Source organism: Pogona vitticeps, chromosome 4 (assembly GCF_051106095.1).
Source record: "Pogona vitticeps strain Pit_001003342236 chromosome 4, PviZW2.1, whole genome shotgun sequence".
Taxonomy (NCBI): domain Eukaryota; kingdom Metazoa; phylum Chordata; class Lepidosauria; order Squamata; family Agamidae; genus Pogona; species Pogona vitticeps.
The window spans coordinates 130,781,508-130,797,137 of NC_135786.1; the positions used below are offsets into that span (position 1 = coordinate 130,781,508).

The 15,630-nt window shown below is 40.8% G+C and overlaps 2 protein-coding genes across 5 annotated transcripts in view; one reads left to right on the top strand and one right to left on the bottom strand.

The window, feature by feature from the left end:
- ZMAT2 (zinc finger matrin-type 2) overlaps window positions 1-89 on the bottom strand; it is a 29,691-nt gene extending 29,602 nt beyond the window's left edge. Inside the window, exon 1 of the mRNA XM_020799365.3 lies at window positions 14-89. Coding sequence (XP_020655024.1) covers window positions 14-31 — 18 coding nt within the window. The 5' untranslated portion in view covers window positions 32-89. The remainder of the gene's footprint in view (window positions 1-13) is intronic.
- On the top strand, window positions 79-12,022 carry LOC110082091 (histidine--tRNA ligase, cytoplasmic). Of its 4 annotated transcripts, none has more exons than XM_078392511.1 (15): window positions 79-189; window positions 2,217-2,443; window positions 3,572-3,655; window positions 4,068-4,187; window positions 6,420-6,515; window positions 6,634-6,759; window positions 7,007-7,114; window positions 7,368-7,466; window positions 7,949-8,042; window positions 8,327-8,454; window positions 8,547-8,774; window positions 9,705-9,737; window positions 10,660-10,773; window positions 11,504-11,650; window positions 11,807-12,022. In XM_078392511.1, the coding sequence occupies exons 2-15, from the start codon at window positions 2,336-2,338 to the stop codon at window positions 11,861-11,863; spliced, it is 1,542 nt and encodes a 513-aa protein (XP_078248637.1). In that variant the 5' UTR covers window positions 79-189; window positions 2,217-2,335; the 3' UTR covers window positions 11,864-12,022. The 4 variants fall into 4 exon arrangements, with proteins under 4 accessions (XP_078248637.1, XP_020655020.3, XP_072854485.2 ...); XM_078392512.1 differs by having other exon boundaries at window positions 109-189; window positions 2,220-2,443; XM_020799361.3 differs by lacking the exon at window positions 9,705-9,737.
- Window positions 12,023-15,630: the final 3,608 nt, after the last annotated feature.

The following is a 15,630-nucleotide window of genomic DNA, read 5'->3' on the forward strand; positions in this document are numbered from 1 at the left end:
GCCCGTCACCTACCCCGCTGCCTGACGCCATCTTGCCTGCGAAGCGTCCCGGAAGCCGACCAACGTCGCGCCCTCTCCGACCAATCGCGAAGCTCCCCAGGAAGGACCAGAACCATAGAGGTCGGGGAGGAGCGCCTCTCCTTCGCCCGGGGATGGAGGCACGTGAATGGAGGGGAATGACCAAAAGAGGTAGAGTAAGCCTTCGCTTCCCGGTTCGTCTGAGACCTTCATTTCACCACGATGTGCCATGGAATAGCGATATTCTCGCACGCCTGTGAATGGAGCACAGCTCTCCTCAGCTTTCCAGAATTCCTGGAAGCAGAGGTCTTTTGCATGCACTGCACAGTGCATTTTCTGTCGGTGTCCTGTGTGTTTTTAATATGGTTGTGCAAAGAATCCGAGTCATTTGGATCCACAATTAGCAAATCGATCCCTCTTGAAATATTTGATTATCTTAATAGGTGACCTTTTTTTTTGACGGCTGTCTGCATCTACCTTAGGAAGCACTGCAAAGAGTTGTGAAGCTGCATGTGATCTAGAAACACCAAGTGGGAGCTTTTCAGATCGTAGGGGGTGCAAATTCCTTCCTGTCAGCTTCAGCGCTCTAATCTGAAACAGGGATATCTTAATGTGGGGTGGTTGTAAACTGTCCTCCGGAGGTAGGACTGCTATGTGTCGTCAAGCCATTTCCGACGTAGGGGGCGACCTTAACAGGGCTGATATGTGAACTAGTTGGAAAGTGGTTTCCACCCCCATCCTACTGTCTTTTTGTGGCCGAGCAGACACTCTTCAACCCTAATCCGACACTACCCACTTCATACACCTGCTCTCAGCCTCTCCCCGAGTTCTCTCCCTACCTTAACTGTATTGCAGGTGATCATAAACATATTCTCAACTCTGCTTACTTTTATTAATTGATAAATGTTATTTGTAAACGTGTGTTATTATAAGCTGTATTTACATTTTTAGAAAAAAAAAACTTTTAAAACTGCTTCTTAAGACCTGAGTATGAAAAAGTATTTTCTTCCACACAATTCTTGGTGGGAAAGTGAGGTAATTACTGTAAGGTGATCCTAAATCACAGCTAAAACAAAAGGCTCGGTTTCTAGTGAGCAACAGTCAGTTTTATCCCTTTGATGAGAAAAGAACATGGTACAGTATGTGAGTAACTAGGACGCTTCGTCCCTAGTCAAAGTGGTTAGTCTATATTGAAGTCTAGGGCCGCAGAGTGAGAAAGCCCACTGCCGGTGAGGGAATCGCTCTCTACACATAAAGGTGTGTCTTCTCTAGCCGGAAATTCTTCCGTAGGAAAGTTTTGTCTATGGTTTCTCACAATGAAAGATTCTGGTTTTCTCCTCGGTTAAGAATCTTTAGTCTCTCAGCCGTTTCAGCTGCGATATGGGCTCAAAGCTTTTGATTTTAATGAAACTATCTAATGGGGTCAATATCTCATCTGCAGAGCAGAGCGGTGAGAATAATTCAGGTACAGTATTAGGAGGTCTCTTCTAGAGGACAAAGTGATGGAATTAGACCTGGGTTTCAAATGTTGCACTGCCACAAAGCTTAGGTTGTTCTTAGCTAGCTACGTCGGTCGGCTTAAACTGGAGGTGGGTAACGTGCAGCCCTTTAGATGCTGTGGATTGCAACTCGCATCAAAGCTAGCCGGCATTGCTAGAATAAGGGATGCTGAAATATGCAGGCCAACAACCTATGGAGGACTACACCAGTGGTTCTTAACCTTGGGTTACCCAAGTGCTTTTGAACTGCAACTCCCAGAAACCCCAGCCAGCACAGCTGGTGGTAAAGGCTTCTGGGAGTTATAGTCCAAAAACTCCTGGGTAACCCAAGGTTAAGAACCACTGGACTACACTGCAAAAAGGTAAAAGAGGGTGGGGGAATAAATTGCCTTGATGTCTATGGAGGAAGAGTAGTACTGTATAATAATGTAATAAACCAAAGTAACAATGTATGAAAAGTAAAACACTGTATCAAAAAGCACTGTCATTAAGCATCCTGTGAACTTTGCAGACTCGTCAGCTATGTGCACTTTGTCCCTGGATTCAAATACACTCTCCAGGGCATGTGAGGACATCTGTGACATCACAGTCTCTGAGCAATACAGTCATTGTTTACAAGGCATGAGAGTAACATGACTGTGTAACTACCCCACTAAAGTTTTTGTTTTTGTCAAGTTCTTCTTCATGTTGTCTACACAGTAGTGATGCCTCCTACTGACTAGAATGCAAGCAGCTTCTCATATCTGGGGCCATGAAGATCTGATACATGCACACTAGGAAACATCAGTTCTTGATCTCCATTGTGTAGAGTCCCTACCATGCATTGGATCAAGCTCTTCCTCCCAAAGATTTCCTGCAGAAGGCAGCACCAGCCTATATGGCAGTTTTGCATCCAACGGGCATTTTCCAGTCATTTTCCAAACCAGGTGTGTTTCAATTGGTGCATTTTCCTCTTTGCTATTTCATTTGCTACAGGTATGTAGGTTCTTTGGCACTTTGAAGACGTAACCCCATTAAATCAGATGCAAGAAATGTTATCCAGAATTTGGGACGTATTTAGGCTGGGGTTGGGGACAAAGAGATTATAGACAGTGAGGGAAGTCAAGTGCTGTGCTATGAGAGTGTTGATCTTATGACTCTTTGTTATTAATGGAATATTTATTTTGGATATCTTCACAGTCACTGTATTGTTTTCTACAACACACTCCCATTGTCTGTAATGCTCTACTTATGGGAGAACCTCATCAGCTGTTGGTAGAGCATATGCTTTGGATACATACATGTAGTACCAGGTTGAATTAGTGTTCACTTTTTTTCCTCTAGTTCAGTGGTTCCCAACCTCGGGTAAGCCAGGTATTCTTGTATTGCAGCTCCCAGAAACCCCAGCCTGCACAGCTAGTGGTGAAGGCTTCTGGGAGTTACCCTCCACAAACACCTGGGTTACCAAAAGTTGGGAATCACTGTTCTGGTTAAAAATATTTGACCTAGCCAGGCTTAGATGGATCTCTCTGCCTGATAGCCTCGGAGATCTATTGATACATAAAACTGTATAAAATCTACCAATGGCTGAGTGTACATGGCAATTTCATGTGTTGTTCATAGACTGAAAATGTTGCATGGCTCAGTGATGATGTCCAAGATAACATTTTCAGGATTTTGAGCAAATGGAATAAATCTATTCCAAAATATTACCCTTAAACACAGTGATGATTTTCATTTAAAACTCCTCATTTGTCGATAAGATCTAGAGTGGCTTTAGTGAAATTTCTGTAGCAGTATACAAATACATGAACAGACAATGCTGAATATTTTGCCCTCTAACAGTGAAGAGGAGTCATTGGCAATGTGAAATCAAGATTGGATGGTACCTTTGTTATACCACTAAAATAATCACAAACATAAATTACTTGGGCATCACAGAGCAAGAGATCTGTTACTGTAAATTCACTAGTTGAACAGCTGCCTTGCAGACCTTTGTATTCCATGACAGTATCAAATTCTCACAAAGTTCAGTGTTGACTTTCCTTTATCAGATCTGCTTTATTGTTTCCCAGGTGACTGATGAAGGGATAGATCAGGCATCATCACAGGTAGAAGTTGCTGCAAGAAGAGAAACACTAATTCTCAGACTCCCCAAGGTAATGCTTCTCTTCAGTCACCCATCTGTGTTTAGCTTCCTCTCCCAGAGTCCCCTTCAAACATTACTTGGCTCTGGTTCTCCCTTCATTGGAGCAAGCTGCATTATTTTCATTGCAGATGATCTTTTAGTTTAACACAAACAATGTTCTGCCTTGTTTTTCACAGGCTTAATCTGCTGCTTTTTTCAATTTTGTGCTCTCTTCCAATCACTTTCTATTATTTTTCTGTACATGATTCTTGTACTTGGCATAGATCCAAATACTTGGTATTATGCAGTTGAAGCATCTGGAAGCCCTTCAGCTGTTGGCTGCTATTCCTGTTTCGGCTATGTAATTTTTATCAAGTCCTTATTTAAAAAATTACAGACACATTTTTCTAAATCTGTACCTTTTCCTCTGTATGGACTTTCAGGGAACCAGGGATTTTAGCCCAGAGCAGATGGCTATCCGCGAAAAAATCTTCTCCACCATTATCAGCTGCTTCAAGCGTCATGGAGCTGTGACGATAGATACCCCTGTGTTTGAGTTGAAGGTGAGGGCAAATCTGTGTTACTTGTGTGCTTGAAAGTGCAACTGATCCCTATGTCTGACAAGTTCTTCATATCTGTGGCCCGTTTCTCCTTAAAGCTAAAATTCTGCACTCAGACTGCTTGGATGTTATTGACTTTTGTAAAATGGAAGCAGCAAACTGTGTTGCAAAACTGACCCTTGTAAGATGGCAGAAAATATGTGTAATGTTGACCTTGTTGATCTTAGTGTTGTTTCCATAAAAACTGCAGTTCTGCAGTAAACCTAAAATGTGGATCCATAGTCCCTTACTTCCAATGAAATATTTTGTTTACAATATACATCTTATACTCAGGATGATAATGTTGGGAGTTAGCTCCAACACGTTCCCCAGCATCAAGCTGGATGAACCATTCCCAAGATCACCTTGGGAGTGGTTTCTTTAACTTTACGTAGCAGGACATGGCTAACTACTTGAATGGTTCATGCATTTTGTCTAAATTACATTGACACAGACCTGTTTAACATTGGGCTAAATGGCACAGAAACTAATTCTGCACTGGAATTCCTATACTTGGTAAAATAAGTACTGGATTCCACTGTTATCACTTCCAGTATGTTTTCTCTCTTTTCTCATAGAACAGCAGATCTGAGCCATGCCCCTTATATGTGCAGGGACACTGAAAACATAATAGAGGCCTTATCTACAATTCTGTGCCCTGGCTAACTAAACAAATTGTTCTTGGATGCAGAATTGGGGGTTGGTTGGTTGACTGATTGATTGCACTTTTATCTCGACCATCTAGTAACAAAGTGCTACTCTGGGTGGCTAACACTGATTTTAAAAAAAACCATCCACCAGAACATACCCCCAATTAAAAATGCAGACAAAAAGACTCCAAAGGCAAATAAAACTCACTTAAAAACACCTGGGTCTGCAAAAATATTTAGGAGAGGAGATACTGCCAAAGGCCTCCTTGAAAAGCTCACCTTTCGCCCATTTCCTGAAGGTCAGAAGGGAGGGCGCCTGGAGAACATCAACAGGCAAGGCATTCCATAGTGTTGCAGCCACCACTGAAACAGCCCAGTTCCTGGTGGTTATTTTCCAGATCTCTCTAGGGGTGACCACTGGCAGTCACAAAGCCTGGATAGATGGATCCAGGTAGACATTGCCCAGGTAGATGATGTTAAGGAGAGACACTCTGACATGTAATGAGGTCCCAGCTTTGTGAAGGGCTGTATAAGTCAACATGAGCACTTTGAACTTGGCATGGAAGGATTTTTATTTCATTAAGTAAGAGAACTCAGAACTAGTTCAAATGCTTACAGCAACTGTTGGTACAAAGTATGCATCATTTCTCGGAAACTAGAAGCATAATAATAGCCAGTGTGGGCTAGTGGACAGAGTGATGGACTAGTCAGAAAACGTGGGTTTGAACGCCCTCTTGGCCATAAAAACTAAGGGTGGGGGTGGAGACTGGTAAAGCCCACTCTTTAAATATCTCACTCACCCTAAAAGCCCTATTAGGGTGCTGAGCATCACTGATATTCATTTCAGCTCCTTGAAGGGTTCTTTCTGCTTTCTTTAGCAGCTGTGCTTAGCTCTGCTGGAAAGCATGGCCCATTCTTATAGGCTAAGCCAGTGACTGCAAACCTTTTTGGGCCTGAGTACCTAAAAGGGGCGGGGGGGACTGGTGGGCAGCAGCGAAACTGGAAATAACGGAACTGGAAGTGGTGGCAGAAGGGGGAATCCCAGGCACCGAGGTGCCTCAAGACCTCACTCCAGATCTGCTGCCAGCGCCAGCTGCGCCGCATCCTGGCCCGCCGCCTGTCAGGGCTCCAGCGCCATGGCAGCAGCCACCTCTGCAGGTTTGGCTGCCGGGGGGGGGGGCTTGTTAGGGATCTGGCAACTTAATGGCTCGTGTGCCTGCAGAGAGGGCTCTGTGTGCCCGCTATGGCACACGTGCCATACGTTTGCCATTGCTGGCAATTTGTCCACACATTTTACTTCTTCTCAAAGATTAAACATGTAGAGAAGTGTGTAGATAGCCTTTGGAATTTAGAACTAACTCCTTTTAGTGCTGGCCTGGTATAGTTAGTGGTAAGGGAGCAAGGGGCTTGCACCTTAATAACATCTGAAGGACACCACTTCATCTGCTTGGATTAAAGCATAAATAATTGTGATCAGACACATAAATCAGAATAACTTGCTTAAAAGTTAAAACCCTTGCCATAACTTGTTGTTTTTTTTCCCAAGGAGCTTTTGTCGGACAACTGGGGAGAAGATTCAAAGCTTATATATGACCTGAAAGATCACGGAGGAGAACTGCTATCTCTTCGCTATGATTTGACTGTATCCTGTCAAAAGTTTTACTTCATAGGGTATTGACATTCACTTGGCAGGGCTGTGAAATTAGGATATGCTAAGCAAACCCAGTTGCCTGTGATTTTTCTTAACAAAAATCTGACAGGTGCCATTCGCTCGTTATTTGGCTATGAACAAAATTACGAATTTGAAGCGTTACCATATTGCGAAAGTTTACAGGCGTGACCAGATAATCACGACCAAGGGGCGCTACAGAGAGTTCTACCAGTGTGTGAGTATTTGCAGACTATTCATCTCCTGTTGAAGAGAGAGGTAGGGCTATGCAATCATAACCCTTAAAACAACAGCATGGACAGCACCAAAGGGTTCTTCATCTGAAATGTCAGAGGGAGTGGGGTTGAATACATTTTAACTCTGTTCCCACTTAAGGATATGGAGGTTGCTAATTATTTCTGCTATTGCAGTTACTGTACAGGGTAGTGCTTTTGAATTTTGACAACTGTTCTTCTGTGGTATAGGATTTTGACATTGCTGGCAAGTATGATTCCATGATTCCTGATGCTGAGTGTCTGAAGATTATTCATGAGATTCTAAGTGCCCTGAAGATTGGAGATTTTCTAATCAGAGTAAGAGAATTTGATACCCTTCTAAGCAGGCCAGGTGAGATACATGATGCAGGCTCCTGCCTATGAAAAATTAGGAATGGGAAAAGAATCTTCATAGGGAATGATACGTTGTAGTAAGTGCATTTATTTCCAAGTAGTGGCGGCTTGTGATTAGATTAGGGCTCCTGAAAATTTTGGGAGCCTTATCTATAAGGTGCCCTTATTTTATAAGAAACTACTGAATTTCCACTGAATGTTTCTTCTTTTCTTATAGATCAATGACAGGCGAATATTGGACGGGATCTTTACAGTATGCGGTCTTTCTGAAACCAAGGTTAAAACAGTTTGCTCCACTCTTGACAAACTGGGCAAGGTAAACCATTAAACCATACTAGCAAAAGGAGGAATACATTTTTTTTCTATTGCTCAGCTATGATTTAGTAGAATATATGCTAAACAAGGAAGCAACTCCACAATGATGTTATCCAAGATTGGATTGAGCTGAACAGGGCCACTTGAAACTGCAGACTAATATTTAGAAAGATCCTTGCATCCACACACAGGGATTGGTGGTTCTAGGTCAAGATGCTCTGCCACACCTCAAAGTGACCCTATTTAATGTATTCGCGAAGGCTCTTACGGCTGGGATCTAATGGTTGTTGTGGGTTTTTCGGGCTCTTTGGCCATGTTCTGAAGGTTGTTCTTTCTAACGTTTCGCCAGTCTCTGTGGCCGGCATCTTCAGAGGACAGCACATATATATACCAATGAAGCTATTTGTAGTACGTAGTGATTTTGGAATATAATGTATTACTAACAAATTTATTTGAAGATTGAAGACTACCTATCCTCCTTAGATAACATGGAAGGAAGTGAAAAATGAGATGGTCAATGAGAAGGGAATTTGTCCAGAAGTTGCAGATCGTATTGGTGAATATGTTCAGCTCTGTGGTGAGTTTCAGTGGAGGTAAAATATAGAGTGCCAATACTTAGTCTCTAATTGCATACCACCAGGCTGGCTGTAATCCCGCGCATGTTTTCTTGGAAACATCGCTTCCTACTGGTGTTTACTGTGTTCCACCCAAGTTTGTTTAAAATTCAAAGTATGTTGACATAGCTTTTTACACTGGACAAGAAATGCTAGTTTTGAGCTACACTGAGGTGGATGGATTATATACTCTGAAAAGTGCACTAGTGCTCATGTATCTTCCAACTTGACCATGTCTTTTCTGCAGGAGGAGCGCCTCTGATTGAGAAGCTGGTACAGGATCCAAAGCTATCTCAGAATAAGCAGGCCACGGAAGGGCTGGAGGACATGAAGCTGCTATTTGAATACCTTACCCTGTTTGACATCTTAGACAAGGTGTGCTGGGATTGTACTGCATTAGGTCTTTCTGAGCAACCTGGGATGCCCTAGCTTTTGTATACTAACAGGAGCTTTGGCTTGTTTCACAGATCTCCTTGGACCTGAGTTTGGCTCGCGGTCTAGATTACTACAGTGGAGTAATCTATGAGGCAGTATTGCTGCACCAAGATGAACATTTAAATGTGGGCAGCATAGCAGGAGGTGGGCGCTATGATGGACTTGTAACTTCATTTATTCCAAATTGGAAAAAAGTACCCTGTGTAGGAGTCAGCATTGGTGTTGAAAGGATCTTCACTGTCTTAGAGAGGAATACTGAGGTAAGGTGTGTTCTTAATGTACTGTCAGATGGCATTAAGGGAATGATACTATCAGGGATTTTGAATACTGATTAACACATGTGCAGAAAATGAAAGGGGTGCAGTTTATACTATAGAAGGAGCAGAGGCTTGTACTCATAGACTATTTATTTTGACTTATTAGTAATGGATATTAACTGTGTGAATTATTTAAACCAGGGCTTAGGAACCTGTAGCCCACTAGATATTGCTAGACTGCAATTCCCATCAGATTTCACTAGTGTGATTGCTAGTGAGGATGATAAGAATAGTAACTCACCAATATCTAGAGGACTGAAGATTACCCAATTGGCATTTAACCCAATATTTAATTTGTTATGCCTGTCAGCTGCAGCCTAACACAACCTAAGCATTTTAACTGTGACATTCTATTCCAGCCATCCCTATTAATATCTGAGTTCAGAACCTTTTAGCAATAAAGTAAACTTTTTTTAAAGCAGGCATTTGACTTAGTGTGATAGCAGGGGAAAATCCTGTTGGCATAACATCATGCTGGCACTACCCAGATTGGACACTGGAAATATTTAATGTAAACTCATGGACGGTTTCCTATCCTACCCCTTTCAGTTCCTGAGACACCCTAGGGCTCCCTTTTGCCCTGAAGAAGCCTTTGGTAACTTCAGGAGGAAGGAAAGTGTTTGATGATGATGATGATGATGATGATGATGATGATGATGATGATGATGATAATGATAATGATAATGATAATAATAATAATAATAATAATAATAATAATAATAATAATAATAATAATAATAATAATAATAATAATAATAATAATAATAATAATAATAATAATAATAATAATAATAAATTGCTGCCACATTGTTACCAGCAGTCCTAAACCTTGCAGTGGCAATACTCCAGTAGCAATTTATTTTGCTATTACAGCCCCTTGCCCTCGTCCCAAGGCTCTCCTTGGACCTGAGTTTCATTTGCTTTCATATTTATTTTTAAAATATTATTCAAAAGCAAAATAAAAATGCTATTGGGATTATGCTGGCTTTCAATAAATTTTGCCAGTTCATTGTCAAGAAGTTCATTAGATGTAAACTGACTGTGCTTTGCTCATTTTGGCTGTCTTCTGCCAGTAAAGGTTATGTACAGTAAAAATAATATAAGGAGGAACTTTGTTGGTTTTTATCTAAAGCCAACCTTCTGCTTTGCTAAGCAACCTTGCTTTTCTCTTCTTCTGTTCTGTACTTTTTTGTTCCGAGTAGGAAGAATCTAATAATAGGGAGTGTTTGTATTTATAAAGAGAAAGAAACCAAGTGAGAGACTATCATCAGGACAGAATTGGTATAAACAATGAGAGAAATGCAGAGCCTCCATTCCTACCATTAAGCAGTGTGGCATCCACTCTGGGTATCTGATTTTGATATCAGGAAAAGGTAGCAGATTGTCAATTACTTGATTTCTTTGCATTTTTAGTTCCAGGGACTGGGAGGGGTTCCAAGGGCTACTTTAGGTTACAGCACACCTTGACTAGGTGAATTAGAGATGCCATTTGCTGTTCTTGCTCAGTCAGCAGAAGGACTTGAGCTGTCTCTGGATAAATGGATATATGAAGACAGTGCATGTTTACTCCCAGTTAAGTTGCACTGTATTTGATGGGGTTTATTCCAAGGCCGGTGTGTGCAGATTTGCAGTCCAAGTCACTGATTGTTGGCAAACATGTCTGTTATAGTAACCTGGCTCAGGAAAATGTGTGACTCAACTGTTGAATTACCTATGGAAGATTTTTCTTGCCAAAAGTGATTACACCTAGTTAAATGATGGCATGGTTGATAAACATGGTATTACATTCTCATTGCTTTGGAATATTTTCTCTTTGTGTTCTGAAAAGTTAATGGAGAACTTCAGCGCAACAGAAACAGAAGTGCTAGTGGCAGCTGCTCAACGGGACTTCCTTGCTGAGAGGATGAAGCTAATCACCAAATTATGGAATGCTGGCATAAAGGTAACACTGAAAAGTTAAAGTTACCCTTTATATATATTAGAAACTGCAGTGGTGCCTCGCTTAATGATTGCCTCACTTAATGAGGAAATAACTTGATGATTGTAAAACGATGGTCTAAATGGGAAAAATCTGCTTCACGATGATCCGTTCTCTGCCTCGAGAACCGATTTTCGCATTACAACGATCTAAAAACAGCTGATCGTCGGTTTCAAAATGGCCGCCGGGTGTACAAAATGGCTCCCTGCTGTTTTTAGGAGCCATTTTTCACTATACAGGCACCCAAAAATAGCCGCCCCTATGGAGGACCTTTGCTGGACGGTGAGTTTTCAGCCCATTGGAATGCATTGAATGGGTTTCAATGCATTTCAGTGGGCTTTCTTATTTCGCTTTACAATGTTTTCGCTCTACAGGGATTTCGCTGGAACGAATTAACATCGTCAAGCGAGGCACCACTGTAATGTTGTGCTTCTGAGCCTGCCCAAACTTTAAAGAAGACAGGAATTCGCTTAGTAGAAAATAGATATCTGAAGAATAAACAGATTCTTCATTCTGTTCAATATTGGAAGCAGAGTTGAGTACTCAGGACCACATTAGTCCCTGACTTGGTGAAAAGCCTCTCTTTAGGGTTTTTCTGATAGCATTAATGACCGAAATAATTCTCCGGCATTCTGTGTCAAGCTACGTGGGGTGTGAATGTCTGGTTTCTATCTTTGGTGTGAACATCTTCCAGGCAGAGATGTTTTATAAGAAGAATCCTAAGATACTGAAGCAGTTGCACTATTGTGAAGAAAGAGGCATCCCGCTTGTTGCCATTGTTGGGGAAGAAGAACTGAATAACGGAGTTGTGAAACTTCGGGATGTCCCTACCAGGGAAGAGGTTGGTATTTTTAAAGGGTCCATCAGCAATATTTCTCTTAGAGGACTTTAAACAAAAGAAGTATCAGATAGACATTAATAATTTAAATTTCCTGCAGTAGAGGGGGTACATTATTTTGATGAATTGTACTAATCCAGTGTTCTTTTTGGCTTCTAGACAAATATTCCTAAGGAGAAAATCATTGAAGAGATAAAGAGAAGATTGGAGAAATAGACCCATTCATTTCATGTTTGTTTGTTTATTTATTTTTTAAAGGAAACTGGCACCTTTGTGCTAAGCTTATGAAATGCCACCGTCCTATAAAGCCACTTGGGCTTGTTCAGTGTTGTTTCTCTTTTGTAATAAAGAAAACAAATGCCTCTCTTAGAACAACTGCTTAAAATGTCTAATTTTTCATTACCTCGACTTTTATATTAAATGGTGGATATGGGAGAAGCAACCAAAAAAAAGGAACAAGGTTTAATTCCTTTTGACAGGAACAAAACCTAACATTCTGTGAGATTTATTAAAATATAAACTGCTGAAAGGAAAAGCTTATATTTTATGAATGCCCCCCCCCCAAAAGGACAAAAACATGCTAACTGCATTCTACGGGAAAACTGTTGTATTTTGGCTATTTCTTATTTAGTACTCTAAATATGTGACCATCTATGTACATTGTCTTCTGAAAACTTCCTTAAGCTGGAACAAATAGCTTTGCTCTTTTGATGATAAGGATGCTCAGCTATTTCAGGTATTCACGCTTGCTTAACCACCTATATTAGACAACTCAGAGTTCCACCCTGGCATCAACTGAAGGTTGAGTTGAAGTGAAAGAAAGGGTGTAGCCAATTCATTTGGAAGTTATGATATATTACTTTAAAAAGCCAAAACCATTTTTCTCTTTCGTTTTCAGCTGCATGTCTATACATGTTACAGATGGTAATTCAATGTTGTTTTAGATCAGAATGGCTTCAACAGCAAGGTTACTTTCATTGCCAATAATAATCGAAAACCTCTGATGGAGCGAGCTCTCATAGTTTCTATTTTCATGTTGCTGGATTTTTTTAAAAAATACTAAAGTGACCCAATGCCATTGAAAAGAAATAGTAAAAATATAGCTAGTTGTGGCATAACCCATTTTGACTGCCATCATTGATTTTATGAATAATGCAAAAACCTAGTTTTAACTTGGAAATCTTTCCACTATTACAATCTAGTGTACTGTATTTAAGTAAGTAAAGTGTCTTCTGGCATGAAGAAAGCATCTGTGGGACAGCTTTACTTGAAAAATTGCATAGGAATAGAGCCAATTAAAAAAAAATGGAAATCCAACTGCATAGGATTTGTCCCCAGATGTCCATAGAGCAGAACAAAAGAAAATACCACACAGGCAATTTTAAGCCAGGTGTCTTTAAATTAGAGGGCTGCAAAAAATGTGTCGCAAAGTGATTTCATCGCTAAACGGAGTGATCGCTATGCGAGGCACCACTGTATCTGGCGGCGGAGCCAGAGATTTGAAGTTTGATTCCCCACTATTTCTCCCTGATACGGGTTGGGCTCGATGATCCATAGGTTTCCTTCTTGCTCTGCAGTTCTAAGATGATTATGATGATGGTTAACATCAGTAGTGGGATGTACCAGTTTGTATATTTTATGTAGAGAAGGTGGAGGTTCTCAATTGCACTGAATTAAGGGAAAGCTCTCCCTAGTGGGGACGTTTTGCCATTGCTGTCATAATTAATTCTAGTATTAGGTTCTTGAAATATTTCTGTTACAAAATACATTATAAAGGGAAGCTAAAATGGGGTTACCAGGATAAAATTCAGTCCATGTGGCACTTACATGCATACAATGTATGCCCTACCATGTGTACAAAAGAAGATCTAGCAAATGGCTAAGATAACACTGTTGAAATAATCCACTTTTGGTTAAAAATAGTCTAAATATCTTAACATTTAAATATTTTTATTTTATATATATTTCATATATGTCCATTTTTTATTTTAAATTAATAATAAACCATAATGTGACAGATACAAGAAAGAAAACAAAATAAAAACAAGTAATAAAAACAAACTCAATTTAAAATAAAAACTCATAATACATAATGCACCCAGTGCTCCCCACCACCCTTGGGATTTTCCCCTCCTCCTTTTTAATTCATATGCCCTATTTCTCTCCAAAAGTATAATGATTCTTTTCCCAAATGCATGTATTGGAGAAACATTCCATATATCCTTAAAATAATTTACTTTCAACATTCCTTTCCTAACTTTTCAATTCATAAGTCCATAATTTTATATTGTTTGATGCTCTGATACAAATAAAGAAAGAAAGGGAAGGGTCTTTGAGGGGGATGTGGGGAAATGCACTTAATAGCAGATGGGGCAGACATTACCGGTAGTGGTGCTTCCCTTGTTTTTCTCCCCTTTACTCCCTCCTTTGCAAGCAAGAACAATCTTTCATTCCTGCCAGCAGTCTGTTCTGATAGTCACAACACAATTTGGTGTTGTGTGTTACCAAATCGCCTCCAACCGATGGCAACCCTGTGAATGAACGATCTCCAAAATATCCTGCCCTTAACTGCCCTGCTCAGTTTGTGCAAACTAAAGCCTGTGGATTCCTTTACGGAGTCAGTCCATCTTGTATATGGTCATCTTATTTCCCTGCTGCCTGCCACCTTTCCCAGCATGATTGCCTTTGCCAGAGAATCCTGCCTTCTGTGCCAAAAGCTTCAGCCTCAACATTTTTACCCCCAGAGATAGTTCAGGCTTAGTTTGTCTTTCTGGCAGTCCTGGGTATCCACAAAGTTCTCCTCCAGCACCACATTTCAAACAAATCAATTTTTTGTCAGCTTTCTTAACTGTTTAGTTTTCATACCCATGGTGATTGGAAATGCAAGAGTGCAGCTGGTCTTGGTCTCCAGTGACACATCCTTATATACTTGATACTGTATTTTCTAATTTCTTCATTGCTGCCTTCCGAATGTCAGTCTTCTTATTTCTTAGCTGCAGTCTCCATTTGGATTGATGATTGAATCAAGATATACAAAATCTCTTAACTGTTTCAATTTTTTCATTGTCATAGAGAATGCTTAAAACTATCCTGGGAAGTACAGGCTGCTGTAGTGTTTTCTACTTAGACTCAACCTACTGCATTTGGACACAGTGAGAAAACTAAATATGTGTGTGAAATAAAGCTTAATTGATTACTGAGCTTCTGTTTTTAAACTAGAATTGTAAAAATATGGAAACCATATCTTTTGCTGAGGACCAGAGAAGTTTGCGGTCTTTAAAGCAGTGGTTACATGGTTAAACCACAGAAGCCTCGGTGCTGCAAGGTCAGAAGACCAGCAGTCATAAGACTGAATCCACGCAACAGAGTGAGCTCCCGTCGCTTGTCCCAGCTCCTGCCAACCTAGTAGTTCGAAAGCATGTAAATGCGAGTGGATTAATAGGTACCACCACAGTGGGAAGGTAATGGCGTTCCGTGTCGAGTCGCGTTGGCCACATGACCGCGGGAACTGTCTGTGGACAAATGCTGGCTCTATGGCTTGGAGATGAGGATGAGCACCACGCCCTAGAATTGGACACGACTGAACTAAATGTCAAAGGGAACCTTTACCTTTACAGCAGTGGTTCCTAACCTTGGGACCCCAGGTGTTCTTGGATGAAACCTCCCAGAAGCCTTCACACCTGTGCTGGCCAGGATTTCTGGGAATTACAGTCCAAGAACATCTGTAGACCCAAGGATGGGAGCCACTGCTTTAGAGAGTCAAATTGGCAGACTGAATAAACAACTGCTACTTTTTTACTTTGCGGTAAAACTGACTATGTATGAGACAAGTTTTTGCTTATATATTTAGTGAAAGGGGGAGCATATTAGTCTGTTCTGGCAAAAACAATCCTGTGATATAAGCACTGACACATTTGGCATGAGCTTTCATGGATGGTTGCTCACTGCTCATCCAGTCCTTTATGCCAAATGCAAAGGTATTT

Excerpts from the sequence above, each read along its gene's own strand:
- LOC110082091 (XM_078392511.1), top strand. The coding sequence starts at position 2,336 with ATGCATTGGATCAAGCTCTTCCTCCCAAAGATTTCCTGCAGAAGGCAG. Across the intron at positions 3,656-4,067 it reads TAATTCTCAGACTCCCCAAG|GGAACCAGGGATTTTAGCCC; the intron begins GTAATGCTTCTC and ends ATGGACTTTCAG. Across the intron at positions 11,651-11,806 it reads ATGTCCCTACCAGGGAAGAG|ACAAATATTCCTAAGGAGAA; the intron begins GTTGGTATTTTT and ends TTTGGCTTCTAG.